This window comes from Myxocyprinus asiaticus, chromosome 13 (assembly GCF_019703515.2).
Source record: "Myxocyprinus asiaticus isolate MX2 ecotype Aquarium Trade chromosome 13, UBuf_Myxa_2, whole genome shotgun sequence".
Classification (NCBI taxonomy): Eukaryota; Metazoa; Chordata; class Actinopteri; order Cypriniformes; family Catostomidae; genus Myxocyprinus; species Myxocyprinus asiaticus.
Genome location: NC_059356.1, coordinates 14,335,719 through 14,363,341, shown reverse-complemented (window position 1 = coordinate 14,363,341; position 27,623 = coordinate 14,335,719). Strand labels below are relative to the sequence as shown.

The 27,623-nt window shown below is 38.1% G+C and overlaps 1 protein-coding gene across 3 annotated transcripts in view; it reads right to left on the bottom strand.

Annotated features, from left to right (window-relative positions):
• Nucleotides 1–23,964, bottom strand: part of LOC127450835 (pre-B-cell leukemia transcription factor 1-like) — a 42,154-nt gene extending 18,190 nt beyond the window's left edge. The window contains exons 1-3 of one of the 3 annotated variants that reach the window (XM_051715236.1): nt 22,688–23,964; nt 15,972–16,073; nt 12,246–12,319 (exon numbers count right to left, since the gene is read on the bottom strand). In XM_051715236.1, the coding sequence (XP_051571196.1) occupies nt 12,246–12,319; nt 15,972–16,073; nt 22,688–22,872 (361 nt within the window). In that variant the 5' untranslated portion in view covers nt 22,873–23,964. The remainder of the gene's footprint in view (nt 1–12,245; nt 12,320–15,971; nt 16,074–22,687) is intronic. The other 2 variants (XM_051715234.1, XM_051715235.1) reach the window with 2 other exon arrangements.
• Between the last annotated feature and the right edge of the window lie 3,659 nt (nt 23,965–27,623).

Genomic DNA, 27,623 nt, shown 5'->3' with positions numbered 1-27,623 from the left:
GAAGCAGTATATTAATGCTGCCATTTTCAGTGCATTACCAAAGAAACAGTCCATCACGCCTGTGTTCACTGCCTCTGCTCGGGCCTCGTCTGTCTTTCTCTGTACCTCTTAACGCATTCTCTCTCCAACAACACCACCCCCCCCTTCACTTCGGCCGCTCTCCCGCCATATCCCGCCTCCTTCTCTGTGCCCCCAGCCACCTCCCCCATCCTCTGTTCTCCATTTCAGTCGAGTTCTCCATGTGAGCCGCAATCCCTCATGCTGTCAGCCACCCCCCATCCACCCACCCACCCCACCTCTCTCTGTAGACAGACAGGATTAGCATTTTAATTGCATCAGCTCCCTTGGGTATTCTCAGCCTTTCACTGGGAGCGAGCAAGGGAGCAGAAGGGGGGAAGAGAAGGTAAGGAAAGGAGAATTGTGGGGGGAAACCAAAAGCAAGTCAAAGGAGGAGATAAAATAGCAAGGAGGAGAGGAGACAAAACAAGAACGAACGAGCAAGAGATGAAGAAAGAGGGGGAGGGAGATAGAAATAGAGAGAATGGGGATGAAAAAGGAGAATGAGAGGAAGAGTTGAAGATGATCATGGTGGTCTGCTTCTGAGATCACTTAGGAAATGACAGAGCTCTGACCGCATCGGCCAATAAATCAAAAAGAGGGAAGGCGAATGTGACGGGGGAGGGATTCATGTGTGTTGAAAAGCACGCCCACATGGACGCAAACAAACATGCTAACCTGATAGCTAAGTGGGATTTAAATAAGGGGAATTTCTTCAAAACAAAAATGACCATTACGGTAAATTTGAAATATGAAGTCTGTTTGGCAGTGAAACGTAAAAAGCTCTTTACTCACATTAAAATGCAGGTCGAATTTCTGACTGCAGATCCATTTCTAACACAACACAATGCATAGAGTTCTTCAAAAGATCTGCAGGTGTGTTTGAAAAGCTCAAAGTTCATGATAGCTAAAGAAACAGAGCACGAGATGAGTGCTAAGTTTAGAAACCGAATCGGGGCTGAATAAACAAGCGAAACAACAGGCTTACTGACAGCTAGCACACGCTACTGGTAAGTAACAGGGGTTTAATGGTTCAGTGACAATTGCCTGACAATCACTTAACTAATTAAAACATCACAAAATGAGGAAGAGGAATCCAAAGCTCTGATACGAGAGACAGCGAGCAAGAGAAAGTGACGGCACTGCAGATAAAGCATTAAAGTGGCAGCGTTTGCGTCTCCTTTCTCGAGAGACACTAACCCTGCACTCGTCTTGAGTGAGTGCCAGGGTGGTATAAAGCTGCAAAATCCACTGGTCAGTTCCTGTTGTAAGCAGCTCAGGTTAAGCAGCGTCTGCTGGGCCTATTTACTGGAACCCCTGTGGCAAGCACCTGGTGGCATTCCCAATAAAATTAGCACCCACATACAAGTACACTGTTCCTTCCACTCCCTGTAAGGAGTGGTCATTGGTCAGTGTCAACAGAGGAGGATCAGATTAGGGTGTGACTAGCACTCCCACCATAGGCAAACACTGTCAGGTCCAACGTGTCATTTATTAGCTCTTAATTAACTCAACTAGCATTTCATAGACCCAGGTGCCCATACAACAGGTTTCACTTGGCGCGTTGTGACTGGTCAAACATGATCACACAGGTGAGAACACACACCAGCCTCTCTCTACACCTTCGGTGCAGTCAAGTGAAACGGAGCACCAGGGAAGGACAAAAGAAGGCTCCAGAGATGACTTCACCCTGGGAGAAAGATGAGGATGAAGAGGGCTGTTGCCGTAGCAATACGTCCTAGGACACGCCCCCTTCTCGCGTGCGCTCTGGCTCTCCGGCTCATCAACACAGCTGCCTCCAGTGCTAATTAGCACCGCCTCTTAAGGAGCTCCTAAAGACCTTGTGAAAAATGAACACGCATTTGAGAGGTCGTTAATTTGCACTGTTATGCAAATTAGGTGGCAATTAAGCAATAGATCAGAGGAGAGGCTCCCATTTATAACGAGCGAACGAGAAATATGACAGAGGCAAACAGGGCCGGGGAGAGTGGCGGCTGGTTGCACTGAGGGGGAGTGTAAACTAACCTTAGCCCACTGCAGCTCAGGCAGAAAGACAGAAGAGAGAGAGAGACAGTCCACGGTGTCGTATCAGGTGTGTACAGGTGAATAGCACATTGTTCAAGTTTCACTCTTTCAAAGAAAACTAACAGCTAAAGCTCAGCCACATTAACAGAGCTGAGTCTATAAGATTTAACAGCATCTTATGTTCTTCATTCAATCATAATATTTTCTCTGTTATTTTTGGCCTTTTTATTATTCATGGGAGAATAAAAACAAGACAGGAGGGAAGGATGGAGAGAGGAAAGGGAAAAGGTTCAGGTGATGATGCAAGCTGGATTCGAACTTGCGTTGCATGCATGATCACCACTAGGGATGCGACTAAACATGCAAATAAAAAAAAATGATGAACCATATCGAGGCAAAACTCGAGTTTTCGAAATCTGCAACATTGTTCTCGGTCCATTTGATCATAAATGAAATAACCCGTCAAACATAATTTCTTTATCACTTTATTTTACACACATTCTACACTTTTTTTCTACACTGTTTACATGGTTCACACAAGGTCCTTTAAGTTCTTAAAGTGCTTGAATTTAGCTTTTAGAAATGTAAGTACTGGAAATTCGCCTTGTTTTGTTGAAAAGTGCTTGAAATTTCTTCCGTGTCTCTTAAAGATGAAATCCATGCACTCCACTTTCATTGAATGATGCGTCTTTCACTATCTTTCTGTTCTTTACAGTCAGATAAAAAACTAAAAAATATATTCATTTTAATCACACTTAGCACGGATGCGTTCTCTCATTACACTGTCCGACTCGGTGAGATGCTCAGGGAAGTCTTTAAGTGACAGTACCATTTTAGCGTTTGTTATATAAATGAATGTAAAATCCATGTTATAACTTGAAAATTGTACAATTATTTCAAACACTGACAGCTCGAATAGAAATTTTATACACAATTTCATGATATTATATTAATTGATAGAACTTTTATATTTTTAAAAAGTTAAAATGTGATTATAAAATGATGACAAACAAATAATTAAAAATAAAATGTACACTTTCACATACTTTTTCATGACAGGTTCTGTTCAGTTCTATTGATTGTTCTGCACCTGATCAGCCTGAATGTGGCCCACTATTTTTGAAGGCTTATTTGATTGTGATCTTTTCTTAAAGATTAAATAAGAGTTTCTCATATACCTATGAGCATTTAAATAGTGTATTAAAGAACTTTATTTTGATGAGAAATTATTATGTGCATATGTGCCATAAGTCAGATCGCTAAGAAAAGTTTAATACATCACACAATTTGAGTTATCATTCATATCCATAGCACAAACGGTGCAGTATGAGTTACATTCCAAAGTTAAAAGGAATGTTCTGGGTTCAATACAAGTTAAGCTTAATTGACAGCATTTGTGGGGGTAATTTTGATGACCACCAAAAATGTGTTCCTTGTTTATTTAAATGAATAAAAGGCAAAAACTGCAGTTACAATAAGGCACTTACAATGGAAGTGAATCGGTTTCTAAGGTATAGCCACAAGCAATAAACATTAGACTTCGCTTACTAACATTTTATCTATAAAGTTACACCCAATATTATAAATTTGTGGTTGTGATGACATAACACCGCAAAACACTGATTTTGACAGTAAATCATGTTTACACTTTTATTGTTTAAATCTTGTGGCAATGTGTATTTTAACGTTTATGGACTGGACCCATTCACTTCCACTGTAAGTGCCTTATAGTAACTACAATTTTTTATAAATACTTCCGTTATAAATTCAGACAAGTCAGAATTACTTTTTGTTTCTTAATCATCATTACTTGTATTGAACATTCCATTAATACTTAAGTGCTCAAACCCCCAGCCCTAAGTAAAAGCAACTGTAAGTGATGCTTACTTAAGTAAGCACCACAACAGGACATGTATCCATCTAAACCTACACTGGAAAGCAAGTTTGTATAGACACCTTTACGTGAGACAGATTATTCTAGATTAACAAAACGGCTAATGCCTCAATCCAAATGGCAGGCCTCGAAACTCCCTCCCTCGAGAACCTTAAAGTGAGAGGAGCTCCAAGCAAACGAAGAGGCCTGACAGATCACTCCTGCTCAAATCCCCTCTCCAGTGCTCTAGATTAGTCACAGACTGCAGTGAGAATTTACACACAGGGATGGAAGGCTCCCATCAATTGTAATTAATCCTTAATTAGTCTGGATTAGGTGTTGGGCACTGACTCTCTCCCAGCCCACCAAAACCACGCCAGCTAATGTAATCCAGCTGAGGCCACATTTACATATCTTTAATTAAAGAGACACAAGATTCTTTCAAACACTAGTCCCAAGACTACGACAATGAGAGACATCTCCATGATATACTAATTTTCCATGATTTACGATTTTGACACACCACAGCCAATTACGGTTGTCACTTCTCTTCTGAGTGCTTAATCCTATTGTGTACACACAGTGTTGGTTATTTAGGGGAGTTGTAGTAATGACAACTGAATTTGCATTAAATCTGCATAGCAAACTGAACAACTAGTTGTTAATGCAGTGAAGTAATTTCTACTCATGTGTAAAAATAAGAACAGGTCAACTTTGAATATTGAGATGTGGACATAACTTCTGTAAAATAACTTTTGATCGGACAACCCTCTACGGACACGTTGAAGAAAGTATCGCCATTGGCTAGTACCTTTTTGTTTTTACTCACCAGACTTTTGACAACATGTATCATAATGCAACTGAAAACTACAAGAGATATTAAGAAAACCGAGAATGGGGCATCATATATAATATATTGTATGAATATATATGAGACATGAAATGAAAATTAGTTGCCTGGGTTTCATCTTTAGATGCAAAATACACGAAACGAAGCAAAAAAAAAAAAAAAAAAAAAAAGAAACATTCTACTCATCTACACACGTTCTCAAAATCAAATCTACAAGCTCTCAAGTTTTGCAACACTTTTACCTTCTAACAGACGTCCAACAGGCACGTTGCTGGTCTGTAGACATACTTTAAAACTGAGAATGTTGTGAAAACAGTCTGGGGAAAAGTTTGACAAAAGTCAGAGTTGACGTTGTTAAATGCAATGTCAATGCCATTTCGCGGCTGAACCAAAGCGATGGTGACAGCGCGATCACGACAGATCCGGACCCACTGTAGCCAAATAAGGTAAATTTCCTTCAGGGCGCGCACTCACATAATATGCATTAAAAGACGAGGCTTAATCCAGCTTCCTAATCACCGGCTTCTTACTCAGTAAAAGGATTGTGCCGCTCAAGTTCTTCTTTGTCACTACACGACTAGAGCTCTACAGAGTAAAATCTGAATACTTACTCGCCAGTGGCTAATAAAATACATATTTTATTGATTTACTCACTATGTAGAGGGCTGTCGGACCTTTTGTTTTGGGCTCAAGACAACAACCACAGCTTTTGCAATGCATTTAACGACATGTAAAGTATTTACAGGTGAAACAGAACATTTATATGGAAATAACTTAGGACGAGGCTTCCACTGGGATTTCAGTAGAGGGTAGAACAAGTTAAGACGACGATATTTTTGGTTATATGCTTTTTCTCCACCCTTGTGGCCTTGGCGAAGTCAACAAAAACATTAGTTGTCAACACAAAGTTTTGACATGGTTACATTTTGATTAAAATATTACGGATATTTTTCTTTCGAATATCAAACACCGATGAATCATGCACAAGAAAACCAGGGATAATTATTTGGAAATGTACAGCACAAGTAAGTGTTCTTTATTTTTTATATTTAGTGTACTGTGATTTTTTTTACTCACTTGTTTCTCATTCATCTGCATTGGAAATTGCACAACAACTCCAGCCACATCGTAATCAAAGACAACGATGTGCTGCGTGCGTTTATGGGCTGGTTATGTATTAATGTTGTCAGTTAGATCATCGTCAGTGGAAAACTGTGCTGGTATTCAGACCGGTTCTCAGTTTTCCCAGTAACTGGCTCTGACATGAGCAGCATAGTAGAAGGGGCTGTATGTGTGCAATAAATTAAAGCCTATTGGCTACTTTTTTTAAAGCAACTAGCCATTCGACATATACCCCTCCAGTCAAAACATCAAATAGAACAGTGCTTGTCTAGGCACTTCATTGCAACATTAAGAGCAGAGGAAGTACTTGGCTAATCAACTCAAAAGCCTGTATGCTTTTTAAACGTTTCCTTGCATTCAAAATTGCATCATCCAATTTTGGTCATCCAGTCCTGAGAAAGGGCTCAATTTCTTGAGAAATAACGTAATGAGAGGCAAGACGTTCAGCCCACACAGTATTAGGATGAAGCTGAGTGTTCGGGGTGACGCACACGCCCCCCCCCTCCCAACCTCCCACCATTCTGTAGCATGTGATGGGGGAAGGGGGTGCCTGTCAGGGACAGGGGTCTGTGTGATATTAGCCGTCTGCCAATCCAGCGTGGGGAATGGACACAGAGTAATTACTGCTGCTCTTACTGCCTCATCAATCTCTCTCTATCGCTGTCTCTCTCTCTCCCCTCTTCCTCCCTTCACACTCTATCTTTCTCAGTTCTGGAACAGAGGAGAGAAAAACAGATTGAGTGACAGGGCATCACACAAGAAATGCTGAATGAAACATGGCCACTGTGAAATGATGATGTCCAGGAGGTCAGTTTTTATAAATTTGGCTTCTCCATGTACGTGAAAATTTTATCTAATTTTTGCTGTTTATTTTTTTGGCCAGGTTGAACGTATTAGCCTCTGTGAGCACATACATTTGGTCTGAGTAACTGTTAGGCTGAGTTTCTCTCTACTGTAGTTTATTTAAATTGTAAAAAGTCTTGCACTCTGTTGGCTCCTTTTTCTCATAGAGCCTGCAGGCTCTGCCTTTTAAAAACAGGTCTGGGATTTCCAACAACTCATACAATTTTACAGTAGGGTTCAAATTATTATTATTATTGATAATAAAACACCTTAATTAGGTCTTTGACCAATTAGACCATGAAACTTGAGCCGTGTAGGCCTAGCTCAACCAGGTAGGTTTTAAATATGGATTTGAGCCCAATTTCAGGAGTTTCAGGAAAACACAAGATAATTCTTGTTGCAGAACCACAATAAACATCTAAACTGAAATCATTCCTTAATTAAAGAGGTTGATATGATAAACTTCAACTAAACATCTCAAAATCATGCATCATGTATAAAAACACCACTAACTACCAGGTTATGCATGTTTTCTCATACTACTTTAATAGGGCATTAAGTAAAATGTCTGAACAATGGCCAGGTGGATCTTCAAAGCTTTTAAAAAATATATTTTATTATTATGGTAATAAGAAATTACAAAGAGTCTAGAAGTGACTATTCCTGAAAACAGGCAATATACTGGAAACCTAGTCCAGGACACTAGTAAATATGAAATATCATAATACATGTGCATTGGACAGGTATTGGACATTAACTTTTTAAAGCCTGTTCAACAAAATACTGGAAGTGTTTCAACATATTTTACAAACCTAAAACCATCTGGAATCAAGTTCACACTTAAATGTATAATTCATATTTAATTCATACAGTGCGAAGTTTAAAGAACAGCTTTTTTGTCCAGCCAAATTCATTTACCGTATTTGCTTCTGAGATTTTGAGTGATTGTTTATGCAGAAATGCAATAATAGTGAATGTTTAACTGGGCAGCTCTTCTGGTAGGTACTCAACAAACATCAGATGGCTCCATCATAATGATGTATTATCAAGGGAGTTAACAGTAATATAAGAGCCAAGAGATTCAGCTAAAAAACATTTGGAATCAAAATAAAAAGATGGTAAAACAGGAAAAAAAAAAAAAAAAAAGGAAAGAAAAAAGACAGTACTGGCTCAGAATTCAAGATGGATTTTTTCGCTGAACAGGATTGTACATTTCTGGTCCATGTGCAGTGCAAAGGTGAATGTAAGACACAAAAGGGAGTACATGAAAAGTGCATAGGAGTATCTGACATGACCAAAAAAAAAACAAAAAAAACAAAAAAATTTATAAATGCTGTTTTGAAGACATCTAAAGATTCTAAATGGTCAGTCGCAACATTCTGCGGTTCAATGTTTTGTAAAATGGCTGCTTAACAGCACATTTAAACAATTAACTATCAATTTCCATTTATTTAGGGTCCAGTTCATCCTGCCCAGGTATATTTTGCTATAACCAACTGTACATTATCACTTAAAAAATGTATGTCATATAACAGTGACTATTTAATTAATTAGTCTAACTGCACTCAAAAGAAATAATTACTATTTACAGTGCCTAAAATATCCACTTTCCTAATATATATAGGAAAATCTCTCTCTCTCTCTCTCTCTCTGTATATATATCTTTAACCTAAAATCTTGATTATGAATATTAAGTTAACGTAAAAGTTATTTGTCAACTACCCATAATCATATTGTCTGTGATTCATTTACATTACTAAAATCTGTAAGAACAAACTACAAAAGCATGTGACCTCAGCGATGAGCCAGGCAGCCTGACAAAAGTCAGGGTGCTGAAGGGGTGAGAATCAACTTGCTGCGACCATTTTAATTCGTGGGGGAGGGCCAAGTCCGAAGAGACAATTGGCTAAGAAAATCCCATCTCTCTCTCTCTCTTAATTTGTTTCTAAGGAGATTAATTAACAAATCTTCCATTTCACACACATGAAGTTTGTTAAACAGATGGGCAAATGCGGGGGGGGGGGGGGGGGTGGTTAGTGTGACTTGCATTTGAGCAGAACATTTCCTTAACAATAAAAACAATCTTCCCAACTGCAGCAGCACTCCGTGGAATTCAATGCCCCTCCCCCACTCTTCCCTAACCCTTCCCTCCACCTCCATTACCATATCAAAGCCCTGAGTTCAGAGCAAGACTTCTCTTTCAAGAATGGAAGAAAGGCATCAGGAGGGAGGAGGAGGAGAGGACAAGACTGCAGTAACAGGGAAAGGCTTAGCTCCAGCTTGCTTTTATCCCTGCTGTTTGGAGTATATGAGAGAGAGAGAGAGTGAGACGGAGGCAGACAGACAGAGACTGTGGAAGAAAGATGTAAAGACTACTGATCAGGACTACACTCATGTGCAGTAGAGGAGGCTGTCTTCTTAAATTCACATTCCAGAAGCAGTAGATAAAAGTGGCGGGGAGTCTTGGAGTTGTAGGAGAGAGGCAGTGCAGGTATATGCATCTGGGAAGGAGGGGGGTGGGGGAGACGTACTAATGTGAATGGACACCATCCACTACGCATCTCCAATCAGATCAAAAAGCATGATCAGACCAAGTCCAAATTTTCACAACGTCAAGATCTGAAACTGAAACAATGCATCTCTACAAAGTCCTTCATACAGAGTCCAAAATACTGCACTCATTGCTGGGTGTAATCTAATTAGAAAGTAAGTATTTACTGTAATCCAAATACTTTTAAATACAAAAATTTTAAGTTTATTAAGTTAATAGCTTTTACATTTATTCATTTGGCTTTTAATTTTACATATGTTTGTAAAATAAATGTATATTTATATTTTGTAAAATAAAATGATACTATATGTAGAATACATTTAAAACAAATTATGTTCATATTTACATTTCTGTGACAACTGAAGAGTGTGCGCACCCTAAAGAGTCAATGAACGAGGAAAATAGATATTATTTTGAACTCTGAGTGGAAAAATGCTTTTCTGTTAAGTGTTTTAGAAAGCAACTTAAAAGTATTAGTAATGTGACCACTTTTTTCCAAAGTAATCAGTAAAGTCAGTAATCTGATTACAATTTTACAGTAATAATTAGTCATTTATAGTAAATTACACCTTGTCAACACTAGATGTGAGCAGAATGTCCCGTCAAAATCAAATAGATCCCATTATAATCAATGAAGCAGTCTACACTGAAAGCATACCATTTTGTGCTGCACGGGCTGGCACTACTCCTGCCAACAAATCAAATAAACGGTTTAGAACATTCGCTTTGACGCGTCCAATGTAAACAGCCTCAGGCTGTTGCTGCGCATCGGGTGAATGGACGGGACTGGTTTAGACAAGGTGTCACTTTTTTGAGTAACTTACCCAACACTGATCGCACTACAACAATTCTTTTTTTTAAATTTTATATGGAAGCTAGGCAGATTTTTGTTGATGTCTGAATGCTGAAAAAACTACCCTACCCGGTGAAAATTTAGCATCACACTCGGTATGAACAATTTGTGTAAAAACATTGTTTGAAAATATTTTTGTACATCCGTGTCGCAGTGTTTCATACAAAATTCAGTTTTTGCAGTGGGAAATTGCAGCAGAATTGTATTTTTTAAAATAAAAACCATTTATTACAGCAAAACTCATTTGTGAATGTATGTCATGTAATCACTATATCAGTATATGAAACTATTCCGTAACTGATGGATTCAATTTTTGTTAGTAATTTGGTAGATTCATTCAAACCAACAACTCTTGACTATGGCCAAATCTACACTAGTCATATTTCGTTAGGAAACTGAAACGTCATCGCTTTCCAAAGTATGTGGTAAAGGAGAGAGTTTGAAACACCCCATTTTCGGTGTAGAAAAAATCTTTTTAGTATGGATGAGAGGCATTAACATAGCAAAATTAATGCACTTTCAAATGAAAACGTTTTAGTGTGGACATGGCGTTTATAATACGTAACAATATATACTTCTGTAACTATGGCCGCGTGCACACTTCTCAGTTTTTAGTTCCCTAATGCAATAGTTTTCCAAAGTATACAGTAATGGAGCGCGTTTTCAAAATGCTCCAACAGCAGTGGAGGAAAACGGCATTTTAAAAAGGATGAGAGGTGTAAATGTAGCAAAATGAATACACTTTCTAATTCTAACCATTTTGTGTGGACGTGGCCTGAATTTTTGACCAAATCGGAATACAGTGGTAAAGCTGTATGTTTGTCGAAATGTTGTCTATTTACCATTTCTGCATTTTTTTTTAGCAGTACCCAGTCTTTTTCCTCTCATCTCATTCAATTCAGACTGCAAACTCACAACTTGAATAAAATATAATTTCTATTGCCATGTCACTGTAGATTCAGAAGTGGCGCTACACTGCAGCTAAATATCCGTGCAGGAATTTCTGCCATGTTGTTTAGATTAGCAAGTCGTATGAACAGGCCTTAACAGTGAAACATCACGATCCAGATCAGATGGTAATGGCCTTGGTGCTGTTATTTAGTAAATCAGGTCTTTACGCTCAAGTCTTCAGGGTAAAACACTGCTTCCAGATTGAGTTCGGAGATAACCGTAGTGATGTATAGAAAAATTCTGACCATTAACTTCGCCTGTCTGCACTACCGACAACACCTTCCATTTAGTGCTGCATTTCTCCCCGGCCCTCTCTCCACTGGCAGGCTAAATGTGAAAATCAAAGTGAATGACATTAGGTAAATAAGACAGCAGGTTGCCTTGGCAACAGGGACAGCCCCCGATACCATTCTTCTAACCTACCCTTTACTTGCATCCAATTATAGGAAGTAAGACCGGGTTATTGACAGATTGCCACAAACAGACCGCTGCACATCATTTTTGCTCTGTAATTCCACATGAGCATGCTTGTTACAGAACCTGAGATGGATTCAAGCAGCAGGATATGACAGGAAAGAAACAAGAGAAATCATGGCACAAAGACAATGCCAACACCTCTATAAATATTTAATCGTTTGTCAGCATCTCGTTTGAGGAGAGAAAGCAGCAGATCTGCCAGAAAACTGACCACAGTGGATCTTTGAGTTAATGCGGGAGCTGTTACCCATTCGGATTAGGTTAAGTTCTGTGGATGGGGTTCACAATGAGAAATGTAATTTTTACTACAACAGTGAGACTAAAGAATATGCACTTGTTGCTATGTGAAAGCTTCGAAATATATCTGAGACATTTCACTCAATATAAACAGCATCTATTGCCATGACACTTAATGATTGCAGTGGGCGATACAATAGGACACCTGGAAACCCCAGAGGAATGCTACAGACGCAAAAAAAAGGGCACCGGGACACAATACATTCAGTCTGATGATTATTAAACGCCTGTCTCCACATATGGCCAATCCAGAATCAATACAGTGTAATGACAAAAGATCAACTGAAAATGAGCGAGTGTGAGTTGAGCCGCAGTTCTGCGTTGGCAGAGTAAGTGAACAACTTACCAGTTTTTTCTTTGATCTCGCATAAAACACTGAAGAGAGCCGGCTTCATTCTGTGGCAGTTCAGGGCATGTTTCCTGCAAGAGAGAAAGAACATGTTAGTAAGGCTCAGTTTACATTCTATTTTAAACAGTGATAGACTGATATATTGCACTGGAGATTATTCTGACTATATTTGGCCATTATCAGATTATCAACATTGTTTGGAATCCGGGTCCGCTTGGCCGATTAACAGAATTAAGACTTTCCCTTTCTGTTCTTTCCAAAATTGATCTTGTCCCTGAATAATGAAACATTGTTTTCGATTTTTTGTGATTTGAGTAAATATTGTGTGAAATGTTGGCTAATGATTGCAATTCCAAGTAAAGTGTCAGGTTCCCTGATGATTCTATTTAAAATTATTTTAGTACTTTTGAAGAAATCTCCTCTAAAGTACAACCAATGAGCAGCAGTGCAGAAAACACTGTCACTGCATTTTAAATTTAAAGTAAATATTGCATAAAATAAGAGATCATTTAAGCAATTTTGGGTACATCTCATTTGCCATTATTTAATTTCCATTATATATATATAAGCATTAGATTGGCCATCATTCTTTCTACATATTGGTCGACCACTAATTTCAAAACACTAAATGCATAGGTCTCCTTTTTAGAAAATTATTGAGGGTTAATCCTTCAAAGTCTGTTGCCACCTAATTTGAACACTGAATTTCTCAATTTTAAAAGGAATGTTCCATGTTCAATACAAGTTAAGCTCAATTACCAGCATTTGTTGCATAATGTTTATATCCACAAAAAATAATTAACTCATCCCTCCATTTAAAAAAAGCAAAAACTGCAGTTACATTAAGGCACTACCAATGTGTGGCCCCATTAACTACCCATTCACTACCAAGTGCCTAACTGTAAAATGTATATATTTTTTTTAACGAGGAGCGAGTCAAAATAATTTGTGGTAATTAACATTGTCACAAAAGCTGTTGATTGAACTTAACTACATGCAATATTCTTTTAAAACATACATCATTGTTTCGCTTTCAAACAAACCAGAAGAATTAAGCTTACGCCAGATACATAGGCAACTTTTAACATTCACCACCAAGTGTGATTACGTTCACAAGTGCAAACATCTACTCAAGAATCAATCACCAAAGATGTAATGGACATGCCAAGACTTCAAACTGAGGTCTTTTCAAAAGCTCAGTGTCTGTAGACTGAGAAGATACAGCAGCAGCTCCATCTCACTCCAGCTAAATGAGTAACTGACACACAGTCTTCATTCGTCTTCAGGGAAAAGCTGTTTGAGGAGCATTCCACCCTTTAATAGTATTATCCAGCCCTTTTTACACCCTCAACATGCTTAATTTATTGAGCAGGTCTGGAGAATATCAAAACAAGTGAGGACCTCCGTCTCGCAGAGGAAACATTCTTCTCAAAGCCTGAATCATATGTGCTAAATCCATTCATCGATCATTTCAGTGCAGTCGCCCATCAGCAAACTTTATTTCCAGGCTCAGTACGCTCTGATGCATGGGGAGCTTATCTACATGCAGCCAGATTTCAGCGCTACAGTATTAGTGAGCAGATGAAGCATGCTTTCCAGGAGCATTGTTAACCCCTAACAAATGGCAATAGTCGTGGTGTACTCATTAACATTGTTTACCCAAACAGCTGGGATTAACATGCAATCTGAGCATGCAAACTGATAAAGCCACAAATTATGTGACACAGTCACTTCAAAGTATGAAAAAGGTTTTCAGCTCATTACATTTCACTTTTTGCTTGAGTTCATATACTGGGAGGTGCTTATTGTTTTAAAGGTCTGTGCGGGACATAATGCAGAACTGTGATTGTCCAGCATCCTTTAATCTGGGCAGCATATGGTAGTGCATGTCCCTGTCTTCCAGCATTGCAGGATAGACATAATCAGATGCGTATCATAAAAACAAAATTTGACCAAATAAAGTGCCATTAGACTTTCAAAGACGATCAGCATCCTTGATTTTTCAATTTATTTGGAATACAACAATATTCCAAATTTGGAGGCCATGAAAAGCGTGATGCATATTGTTATGCATGCACAACAATGAGCATGTTTACATGCAAGTTCTTAGACTGTTTATGCTTGATTAGCTAACATGTAAGATCATTTAAACACAGTTTTCTTTTTTTGGAACGGTCATGAATGTTTTAAGCACAAACCAATTGACACAGGTAGATTTTTGCCTATTAACCCGATTTTGCATTGCATGTAAACAACTTTACCAGCGCTCTCAACGGCGAGTCCAATGTGCATGCCCGTTTGCATTTTGATATCAAAAGAAGAGAATAATCTTATGATTTTATATCTCATGTAAACGCTGGTTTTCTTGCATTGTTTGGTTTTTTTTTGAATAGGCTAAACTGGTTTATTATAGTTATCGTATTTCTGCTGTGTAGACCTAATAACCAAAGTTGATGGTACAGACCACTGCACGAGCCTGAATAATCTTTTTTAAAAAGAGTTCTAAACTGAACACCACCACACTCACTGCTTATATTCCCAACTAAAAGTTGCTTCCCATTTTTGCTCCAAGGCAAACAGAACAAGATGTGGGAAAATCCCAGAAAAGGTTAGTGTATATGGCCTTAAGCTGATGACACACAGTGCAACTCATTGTGCAGTTATGTTGGAAATGGGCAACAGCATGAGATACCAGCTTGGGCAATGCAGTTACTGACAAGCAGTTAGCATTTCTTATTACATCATCTCCTTTTCAACTGGCTTGCATATTATGAAAGGCAGGTTAGATTGAGGCTGACTAAACTTGAAATTTATTCCAGCTAAGACTCCATTTGCTTTTAAAAAATGTTCTTTGTTAGCTTTTGCATGTTCACACCCAAGTATTTCAGGTATGTCATGTTCAGCACAAGAGCTCAAAATGTTTAAAAAGATGGAAAAACAACATGGAAGATTGAGTCTCTGCTCTGTGTGTATTCAAATTTTTTGTTAAAATCAAGCGAGAACTGACTGCATCTATGAAATACTAAGACATCAAGTAACAACAACTGACAATACAAACAGAAACCTTAACTTAGGTCTATATATGGATGATCATGAAAGACATAATTGAGCACGTTTACATGCAGGATCTTACATGATTAAGCTGACATAATGTATGGTCATGTAAACGGCTTAATCAGTTTTCCTTTATCAGGGTTAAGTCATAAACGGTATAAGCATTAACCAATCCACAACAGGTAGATTTTTACCCATTACCCTGATTTTGATCTGCATGTAAACACCTTAACCGGCATTCTTACTGGCTTATCTAATGTGCGCAAGTGTTGTGAATGGAATAATGCATTTAAAATAAGCTTACTTTTGGTAGTTATCAGCATATTGGTGTGCTTGTAAATGTGCTTATTGATGCCACTGAAACTTTTAGTTTAATGTAAATGATGAGGACTTGGTGTTGTGTCTGGAAAAAAGGGGGCTCTAAATGAAGTGTGTACGATGTCTATGTGATATACGTTACAATGTGAAATTGAAAAAGACAATGAAATAGAAACGTTTAGGCCTGCTACAAGACCTCTCTGAGATCTTTCATTAAAGATTTATAGGCTTATTTTACTGTGTGTTAGTGTCTTTATTTTTCTCTTTAAATTCTGCATGAAGAGGGATGATCAGGGAGAAGAGGAGGGGAGGGGAGGGGGGGGGGGGGTGCTCATGCGCTCCTGTACTGACCTGTGCTGGAAGTTGAGCGGCAGGACACACCCTGCTGTGCTCCCCCCCAGCTCCCCCTCCCTCTGTGGGGTCCACTGCGCCGGTGCCTCCTCTGGCCAGCATCTGGACACAGGGCAACAGGGTGAGAGGCTAAAGGCAGAGACATCCCACCCCTTACATCCCATTACACTGGGACCAGAGACCCTCACAGTGAATAATGCAAATCAAGTTGAGAAAAAAAAAGATAGTAGTATGAATGTGGAATGTGATGCTGAAATCAGAACAAGTCTGATTTTGACAGGAAATGTTTGAGATGTGGGAACAAAGACCTGAGCAACAGAAAAGTAACATGTGAAGACATAGATGTTTTAAGCACAAAATGTTTTGCAATCTGTAGTTCTTACAAATGCCATTTCTAGCTGAGGATTAAACATGTGGATTCATGTGATGTTCAGTAGACTAGCGCTTGTCTACAAATCTCTAATCTCATGACATTAAACACTAACCTGCCTGAAAAACAGCATCCCTTGCATATGACTGATTGTGATTTAGTGATATAATTGTTTAACTGTGCAGCTCTATTCTGATGGATGTAATCTGACTCAACTGACCAATGACTATAACACTCAGCCTATCTACCAATATTGGCAATAACAAAGCAAGTTATAAAATCTTTAAAAATAAAAAAATAAAGCAATTCAGAGAGGGCCATATCTTAGAAGAATATTCCGGTTTTTGATTACTCGTCCCTCATTTTCTTTAAAAACAAAAAAAAGCAAAAACAATTGAGGTTACAGAGAGGCACTTACCATGGAAGTAAATGGGGCTAGTGTTGTCAAAAGTACCAGTACTTCGGTACCAAGTTGACACTAAAATACCACGATACCAGTGTTTCAGCAGTACCTGTAGTACCGAGCACCGAATCTATCCGGTACCAGCACGCAGTATGACTCACACATACGACAGCTTTAAAATGCACACAGGCTTATTTTGAACGCGTGCTCTGTTACTCCTTTTACACTGAAATATACAATAAAATTAAAAATTGTGATATGTCCAGTGTGATTTATTAAACCCCTAAAGGCTGCAATCTTCATATAGATGAGAAGTGTACTTTAAATGAACGTATAAATCCGACCGCTCATACACTGGAAACTCCACAGACATTGAGAATCATTCACGTTGTAGCAGATGACAAAGCGGAGCACTAATCCACTGTAAAGCGCATATTACATTATACCATTAAATAACAGCATTTGCACTTTAACCTCAACTCAACTTTATTCATACAGCATTTAAAACAACAGAGTTGGTCGCAGTGCTTCACAGTAATAAGATTTATAACAAAACATTTCAAAATTACCACATACACAATCACCAGTAATCAAAAATACAAACACCCCAAAACTGTGTCCTACATTTCATTAGTCAGATTCAAAGGCCAGTGTAAAGAGATGAGATTTCAGACGTGACTTAAGTCTTCAATGATCACACTGGGCTGTGTCGCAAACTGTTTATCTGGAAAAGTGAAGCTTCCGGCAAAAAACACACGTCACAATAAAAGCACGATTCAAAATGAAAGCTAGATCCCTGAAATTAAAGAAGTGACAGATATATATTACAATTATATAGTAAAATGTAATATTCACTATAGTAGTAGTAATAATACTAATAAAAATAAAGCAATATATCACAAGCAAGACTGATGCTTAGTAAAGGTTTGGCAAAAAACAAAATGCAACGACATGTTGAAAAGTTATATTTTTACTTGTTAAAAGTTTTAAGAATTAATTCATTAGACACCATTTTGATGATGAAATTATATGAAACTTTAAAACACTGAGTTCTAGAAAATAATAATAATAGTAATTAAAAGGAAAACATTATTTGGGAAAGAATAAAATAGATTTCAGTAGGGCGCTACTTAAAAACACTTAAGCAATTCTCCCTTGATTGAGAAACACTTGAAGGAAACATGCATTTCTTTTCATTTATTATTTACATTGAAATGTACCTTTTTAAATAGACCAACATGGTGTGTTCAATAGCACATTATCATATAAACATATTTTTGCAGTGGTATTGATATTGGTATTGAGAACCGTGAAATTTCACTGGTATCGGTACCAGCTACTGACATTTTGGTACCGTGACGTCACTAAATGCGGCCAATCTGTAAATGTTAAAATACTCACCGTTTCAAAAGTATTGCCACAAATCCTTAACAATATGCAATATATATAAAAATATGCATGCTTGCATTATTTTAATGTGATAAAATCACTTACTAACCTTTTCTGTGTGGTCACATCCAATTTTACAACTTCATTGCCATGACAACATACCATTTGCAAACCCTAAAACGACTGTAAAACTGCCGATTTAAACAACTTAACAGATCAAATAATACACAAGTATGAACAGAAGAATAATGTAAGTGCATTTATACATTTATAAGCTTCACATTTCTGTCTTTAAACCCTCCAGAAATTGGCCCCATTCACTTCCATTGTAAGTGCCTCACTGGAACCTTGATCTTTGTTTTTTAAAAGAAGGGTAGTAGGGATGAGTCAAAATAATTTTTTGAGGTAATCAAAATTATGCCACAAATGCTGTTGACTGAGCTTAACTTGTACCCGGAATATTCCTTCAACAGAACATGTCTCCACTCAGCAAACAATGCAGGTTTGGGACACATTACACTAATTAGAGATGCATTATGATGAGCCACAAATCCATTTAATAAGATACCACAACAAAGCACAGTTCATTACCATCAAATAAAGGAAATCAGTTTACAGAAGATGAAAGTCACTGTACAGTAAGGAAATATTTCTTTAATACTTTGTGTCTAAGAATGCTGACCAAACTAGGTGAAAATCCCTTTGAACCACGTAACGTTCCCCACACTGTCCATGAAACCGCCTCTTCAGCCCTAAAATCATCACACACTTAAAATAATAATGCTTATATCTCTCAGGAATCTAAACGATCTCTGTGCAGAAGTGCTTTCTTGCTTCATCATTGGTGAAGGCAAGGACTTAAAACTCTTTAATTGTAATAATTAATGGCTGCAATGCAGTTTTTTTAGATCCACCACTAACAACATCTTCCATCATCCTCAAAGGAATAGCTCACCCAAAAATTATCTATACTCACCCTCATGTTATTCCATATCTATAGAACTTTCTTCCGTGGACCACAAAAGATGTTATGGAAGTATTTCATGCTGCACTTTCTCATACAACAAAAGCAGTTCGTGACCAGGGGCTGTCAAGCTCCAAAAATGGATGCACATGCATATTCAAACTTGCAGTGTGAAGTAGTATCGTACCAGGTTTGACACCAATAATGCAGAACGCCATTAGTTCTAACATGTCTCATAAGAGATCACCGGGCCCAGACGGAGGCTACGTCCACATTAATATGTTTAAGTTTGAAACCAACATGTTCAGTTTCTTAACACCATGTAGTTATGGGAGGAGTTTCGATAGACTCAATTTTCGGTGGAGGAAAACGCTGTTACAATGTGGATGAGAGGTGTAATCGTACCAAAAATCAATGAGTTTTCAAAAGAAAATGTATTAATGGGGACATGGCTGGAATCTGCACGTGCAGTACTCCGCAGAAAGCTCTGCAGATTTCCAACATCTGTCATTCACAAAAGTTCTATACATTCCCCACCCTTTGCATGTTTCTTTATAAAATATTTTGGCTTCTCTGATAATGCTTTCTGCTACCAAAAAGAGTGTAGTAATCTCAGCTTCTCTGAACACATTTTACTAGGAGTGTTACAGAACATCAATACATCGATTATTGATCGGCATGTTATTTTCTTGATATGAGGTATCAATATATATAAACATTAGCCGACATTTAAATTAGGAGCCTAATTTGTGTGCTTCCCATACACTGTCAGTTGGCCTTCCGTTTAACGTTGTCTGGTGTAATAGCTTTGGGAGACCACAAGGGGGTGATATAACTGTTACTTTACAAACATACAAAGTTATCATCACCTCTGTCACCCCTACATTTGTGCAGCTGGTGTTTCGCATTGTGGTTCGTTGTGGATAATGTTATGTTATGGTGGATAAACAAATCAGAGAGTTTTGGGTAAAGGGCAAAAGAAGCGAAGTTTGGTGTCATTTTGGATGAGTTTATGGAGCTGGCCAATATCCCATTTCAAAAGATATAATGGCGAATGGCAGAACTGTGCAGCGAAGGCAACAAACAGGTAAAACTTACTGTAGCTGAAGCTTTGAACCCTAGGAAAAAAATATAAATTGATTTGCCACAGGCCAAGAAGCTAACAAATTATGTAGCTAAGTTTATAGTTGCATTATGCAGCCACTTAACGTGGTGGGGAGTCCCTTTTTATGAAACATGTTAGACAATATTATGTCGGAGCCTGCCGCTCACACTTTCCAAACCTTGTGTTGAAAAGTATGTATGAAGAGACAAAGACTATTGTGCAACAAGTAGCCCTATTGTTATCTGAAAGAAATGACAATATAGATCAATAATCATAGAGAAAATGTCCTGATTTTCAAAGTGTGAAAAAGGCATCAATCCCAAGCTTACATTTTAATTTACCCATGTTCTGCTTCCACAGAATTCCGCGGATTTTCCCTCAAAATCTGCGCAGAAAATGCGGAGGAAAAAAAAAGTGCGATTCTGTCTGAGGGTAAGATTTTCAGTCATTAACAATCAAAATGTTTGGTCTTTTCCTCACACAAAGCTATTGTATGACTTCTGACTAGTAATAGCCTACAGTACACAAGTTATAGGACTACATTTATGGTGTTTTGTTCTTTTTTGGAGCTCCACAGCATCAATTTAGGCTACTTCAATAAAATAGAACATAGCATGCAGGACATGATGGTGATAAATGACCCTATTATTTTAATGGCCGTTTATTTGCTTATTTAAACTTGTATCTATAACCAAAAAAAGCTACAAGAGCCTCTGCGAAAAGGCAAAAAGACATCTCCCTATGCAATTAGCCTATCTCTTGTGAAAGTTAAATGAAACCACTACACCCAAGTTAAACAACATAAATATTGCTGCATAGATGCTCTTCCGCAAAAGACAATATTCTTGCGCTCATGCCCGTGTAGCGACCCTCCATCTCATTAATAGAAACTCAATTTGCGGACAGCTGCACTCGCGCACACATTATAGGAGAATTGATTGCACCCCAACACACAATGAAAAGGATGAACATGGGGGGGGGTTAAAAGAGAAGTGAATTAAGAGAACCAGGTGGTCAAATGGCTTGGTGGAAAATCACAAGCTAATGACACATCACAGGGCATACGCACACATACCATCCCTCATTAAAAAGCATCTTTTGTCCGGGATCCGCGGCATGAGCTGACCTTTCAACAGATCACAGGTCACAGCGTGCAAACCGTTCGATCCACTCATGTGCACAATGAGAAAAGGATCAAATTCACAGACTCGACCAGAGCAAAATCTTCAGGAAAAGGCGGGGGAAAAAATTGTTAAATCTGTTGGGGTTGTTTCGTCTGACACTGTTTGACGGCGATGACTTAATTAAGCGTGCACTGATTATCTATGCTAATGACGAGGTAGCAGATTAATCCAATTCATTTACCTAGTGGGGCCCTCAATCTGGCAGACACTCGCTGAAGTCCAAATGGCTTCACAGAGCCCATGGGTTCCTGATAACAAATATTTTGTTTGACTACGAAGCCTTTTTTAAAACATGCTGCGACCCCACTTAGCAAAACAGGAGAAACATACTTGTGTTTTTAGGCTTTTGTAATTACAATCCTTTTATCCCTTTGGAACCTTTTTAGTGGATTTTTGGACTTGGAAATGTAGAGTGTCAGCTCTTTTGTATAAGCAAATGGTTTTCCAAACTATTAATAAAAAACTCAATCAATTTATTGGACAAGAACTTTTTTTAACCATTTTTAAAGAAATTCCGATAACATCCAACCATAAATGACCAACTAACCCTTTAAAGTGTACTTTTCTAGCATACTAAATAAAAAGTGGATTCGCAAATGAATGCAATACCAAAAATCCCTTTGCCATGCATTAATTTGATAAAAACATGAGATTTGCTACACTTTATAATCAGGCGACACATCTCAACTTTGTACTATTTATAAGGTGTCTATATAGTGCAATATTTGTCTGTGCATGTGCTAATTGTGCATGTGTTTCTATAGATGTGTGTGCATCAGGGTCAGAAATTAAGGGGGGCTCAGGGCAAAAATGCCACTTAAAATGACAAAAATGCCCCAGAAATTTTAAATACAGGGGTGAAAACATGCATCCATAATGTATTTCTCTATTTATGCCTAATTATACATAATACTGTATAAAGTAGGAGATGATGTTGATTGAATTTTATGCGTAAGAGTTTTTAATAAATACTCAATCTAGTTGTTAATATTGAGAATTTATGTTAACTGGCTGATTTAAGTATTTGACAAATAGTATTATGTTCGATAGAACTATACATGTATAAAATGCCCCTGAAAATCAAATTCAGGGGGCAAATAAAAATATTTTCCCCTTAAAAAGGAAAAGTTAATTTCTGACCCTGATCTGCATCTTGTGTCTGGCTGCTATTGCACTGCAATTTCCTCAGTGAAACTAATAAAGTATTCTTCGATCTACACAATATAGACAAGTCTGCCCAGGAGCTCTTGGAAAGCCAAAGTGCATCCATGATTTTAGCACTTCTTCCACACTGGTCTTACCTCGCCTGGGCTTCGTCGAGGCTCTCATCGGTGATGGCCATGATCTGCTGGAGAATATCCCCAATGTCTTGCTGCGGCTGACCTAGGGACTGCTGCTTCCGAACCGAATCGGGGTCACCGACGTCGGCTTGAGAGAGTCCGCCGAGTCCGCCTATGCTAGCCAGCATTCGGGTCTGATCATCCATAATACTTGAAGGCAAAATCTCCACCGCAAAACCAACGAAAACGTTCAAGAGCCGCGCAACGACCAGCTTTGCTGATCATGTACCGCCACCAACGCGAATATAAAACGTGGAGCCTCACGAAAGACTGTATAAAAACAATGAAGCAATCTGAAATGTCCCTTCGCTAAATTGACGCGTGGATGTTGTTTATAGGAGGATAATCAGTATACATGGATCTATGAAAGAAAAAAAAAGAGACCAGATCACATGCAATGCCTGGGAAATTTTAGTATTTAACACCAGCAGTGATGCCAAAAACATGAACCCCCACCGGAGCGAACTAACAGGAAAATAAAAGCGTCCCTGGAAACATGAAGTATCCCACGCGCGGCATCTCATCGGCTCTTGAAACAATTTACAGCTTGCAATAAAATAAAAAAAATAAAGAGTGGTAAAAACCACACTCAGCACTGTCTTTTTGTCAGGGGGCTGTTCTGGGTGTCAGAAATCTCGGTATATGGAGCGACACTACTAATAAGCTGGACTAAACCAACCCGAGCGGCTAACAAGCTAATAGAGAGAGAAAAAGTCCCTGTTGAAAATAAATCGAAATAGAAACTCTGCCGTTGGCTTATTAACGTCTCGTCACTTAGGGAAACACAAAACTCAACGGGAGAAATGATTCCCGAGAGTGTTAAATGAGTGTAACAGTTTTTAAATGTAATGAAGAAATCTCCGACACAATTGACTCGCAGTCTTGGCTAGCTGCTTAGCAGCGGGGCTAACTAGCAAAGGAGCGCTGCTAGCAACAGATTCGTACGGGCTCAAACCCCCGGGACCGAACAGCAAACTGCCCCCCGACCCTGCGCTAAATGCCCGCGACTTTAGGTGGACGCCACGAAAAGGCTGCTTTCACGACTCAGAATGGAAATGCTCAGCTCCATCCCAGCCCAGTCGACACCGTTGGTTTCTTCCCGAGCCGTTCCTGGTACTGTCGTAGAAACAGACTTGCCCCTCTCTTGTGGTTCTGCCCTCCTCGGCGGCTCTTTCTCCCCCTCTGAGCGAGCGAGCGCACCACTGCGCGCATTCACGCTACTACATACGAGCACGTGCGTCATCAGCGTCACCGCTACTATGAGAAGCCTCTAGGGGCAACAGTGAATCTGAATGCGGTTTGAGTTGAAAATAAGTTGTGTGGCTCAACTGATTGCATGCGGTTTTTTTCCATGCAACATTTGTCTTAGTCGACAAATTACCACAGTTCTTGCGTAGTAACCATAGTTGAACTGTGGTGTGTGATAGGAACCACAACCAAAACAGTGGTTGGCTATTCCAAGGATAAATCATTGTAACTACTGTTTCTGCAAAACAAACTATGGCATTTGTTTAAAAAAAAAAAAAAAAAGTAGGCTAAACACATTTGGGGACTATAACTACAAATGCTGTAGGCCTTTTTCTGTAATGAAAATACATTCCCTCACTCCACATATGGATTGATATGATTCAGTGCTTGAGGTGGAAAAAAAAGTGAAGGTAATGTCCGTGTTAGTATTAAATTTTATATATATATATATATATATATATATATATATATATATATATATATATATATATATATATATATATACATATATATATATATATATATATATATATATATATATATATATATATACTGGCGGCCAAAAGTTTGGAATAATGTACAGATTTTGCTGTTTCAGAAGGAAATTGGTACTTTAATTCACCAAAGTGGCATTCAACTGATCACAAAGTATAGCCAGGACATTACTGATGTAAAAAACAGCACCATCACTATTTGAAAAAAGTCATTTTTGATCAGATCTAGACAGGCCCCATTTCCAGCAGCCATCACTCCAACACCTTATCCTTGAGTAATCATGATAAATTGATAATTTGGTACTAGAAAATCACTTGCCATTATATTAAACACTGCTGAAAGCTATTTGGTTCATTAAATGAATCTTAACATTGTCTTTGTGTTTGTTTTTGAGTTGCCACAGTATGCAATAGACTGGCATGTCTTAAGGTCAAAATTAGGTCAAAAATGGCAAAAAAGAAACAGCTTTCTCTAGAAACTCATCAGTCAATCATTGTTTTGAGGAATGAAGGCTATACAATGCTTGAAATTGCCAAATAACTGAAGATTTCATACAAAGATGTACACTACAGTCTTCAAAGACAAAGGACAACTGGCTCTAACAAGGACAGAAAGAGATGTGGAAGTCCAGATGTACAACTACACAAGAGGATAAGTACATCAGAGTCGCTAGTTTGAGAAATAGACACCTTACATGCCCTCAGCTGACAGCTTCATTGAATTCTACCCGCTCAACACCAGTTTCATTTACAACAGTAAAGAGAAGACTCACGGGTGCAGGCCTTATGGGAAGAATTGCAAAGAAAAAGCCACTTTTGAAACAGAAAAACAAAAAGAAAATGTTAGAGTGGGCAAAGAAACACAGACATTGGACAACAGATAATTGGAAAAGAGTGTTATGGATCTTAACCCCATTGAGCTTTTGTGGGATCAGCTAGACTGTAAGGTGTGTGAGAAGTGCCCGACGAGACAGCCACATCTATGGCAAGTGCTACAGGAAGTGTGGGGTGAAATGTCACCTGAGTATCTGGACAAACTGACAGCTAGAATATCAAGGATCTGAAAAGCTGTCATTGCTGCACGTGGAGGATTTTTTGATGAGAACTCTTTGAAGTAGTTTAAGAAGTTCTGAATTGTTTTTCCAAATTGTAATAGTAATTTTTCATGTTATTAATGTCCTGACTATACATTGTGATCAGTTGAATGCCACTTTGGTGAATACAAATATCAAATCAAATCACTTTTACTGTCACACAGCCATATACACAAGTGCAATGGTGTGTGAAATTCTTGGGTGCAGTTCCGATCAACATAGCAGTCGTGACAGTGATGAGACATATACCAATTTACAATGACATCAAATTAACACAACACAATTTAAACATCTGATATACACATAATTACACACAACAATATACAAATAATAACATACACTGTACAGTATACAATACACACTATATAGATACACATTATTCAATAAAAATAAAAATAAAAATATATACAAAACTATATATATATATATATATATAGAATGTACAGTATTGTACTGTATTGACATTCAGGCTGTCGGCTGATAGTCAGTTATTAAGAGAGAATATAATATAATAATAATATAATTTATGACAGTCCAGTGTGAGATATAAGAGTAAGGGTAATAAAGTGCCGTGCTGATGTATTTTGATCGTGGGAGATCAAGAGTTCAAAAGTCTGATTGCTTGGGGGAAGAAGCTATCATGGAGTCGGCTGGTGCGGGTCCTGATGCTGCGATACCGCCTGCCTGATGGTAGCAGTGAGAACAGCCCATGGCTCGGGTGGCTGGAGTCTCTGATGATCCTCCGAGCTTTTTTCACACACCGCCTTGTATATATTTCCTGGAGGAAATAGAATATATAATTGAAATGTATATCAATTTCTTTCCATAAGAACATAATCTGTACATTATTCCAAAATTTTGGCCGCCAGTGTATATATATATATATATATATATATATATATATATATATATATATATATATATATAAGTAAATGATACTCAGAGAACGCTTTTATTCACAACATATGTTTATTTAAAAATAAATTGGGGGTTATACGGCAGGGCTCTTGAACTACTTTCTTCGGGGCTTGATCATCCAGATGAAAACTCAATGGGGGCCAAACATTTTTCCATATTTTTCTTCCCTAACATTTTCATTGTAACTAACATGAAAAACAAAACACTGTTAATATTGTGTGTTTGTTTACATTAAAAAAGTCAGGGGTATTTACTTCATATTATTTAAGGTCTGGCCATAAATTGCTTTCAAAGATCTGGCTAAAGAACAAAATTTACCCCACACCCTCAAATAACCAATAGGTTTCGATTAACTTTACTATGAAAATAAAAACATACAATGTGGGGTTATTGTTTTTGAAAACAGAGGAAGAACATTTAGATCTGCTAAATTCTGTATATCTTTGACAATATTAATACACATTAAAAAAATGGCTTTTTAGATAATAAAAAAATAATGAAACAATCTATGCCTGCTTTTCCTTTTTCCATTCAGGAGGGCAAAATGAGCCTTTTCTTTTCCTAAAAATATGGTGAATTTGTGCAGGATACAAATATTTGTGCAGATAATCATTGGTAAATGGAGAACAAACTGGTTTGATGATGTTCAGGATTGTTAATGTTGACACACATCTGAATATAGACCCAAACACAATCAATGACGCTTCACATTATCACTTTTAACGAGCACGACTGACCCTGAACAGATGAGAAACTCCCATTTAACACTTGAAGAATGGAGAATAAAAGTAAACGTTAATGTCTATTTTCTTTAAAGGTTCGGTTTTCATCATCGATTTATCTTTGTTGAAAAAGTTTGTGCATATGAGCTGACATCACTTCTGTAACAGCTGTGAAGTCTGTAGTTTAGACTGCACCTGCTAAGCAATTTGCACAAATAGGCCTACATTTGATTGAAGACGCAATGAAATGTGCTCACCTAAAAATTGCTGGTTCATATTTTAAAGAGCAGTGTAACTGAACTAAGCCCAGACAAGGCACGCCGGAAATGGACCATGATTAGTTTCTGATGACCGCTGATGCTCTTGCACATGTTGAATGTTGTTAAACTCACCACTGAGTTTTGCGCAGAGAGCCCTCGGA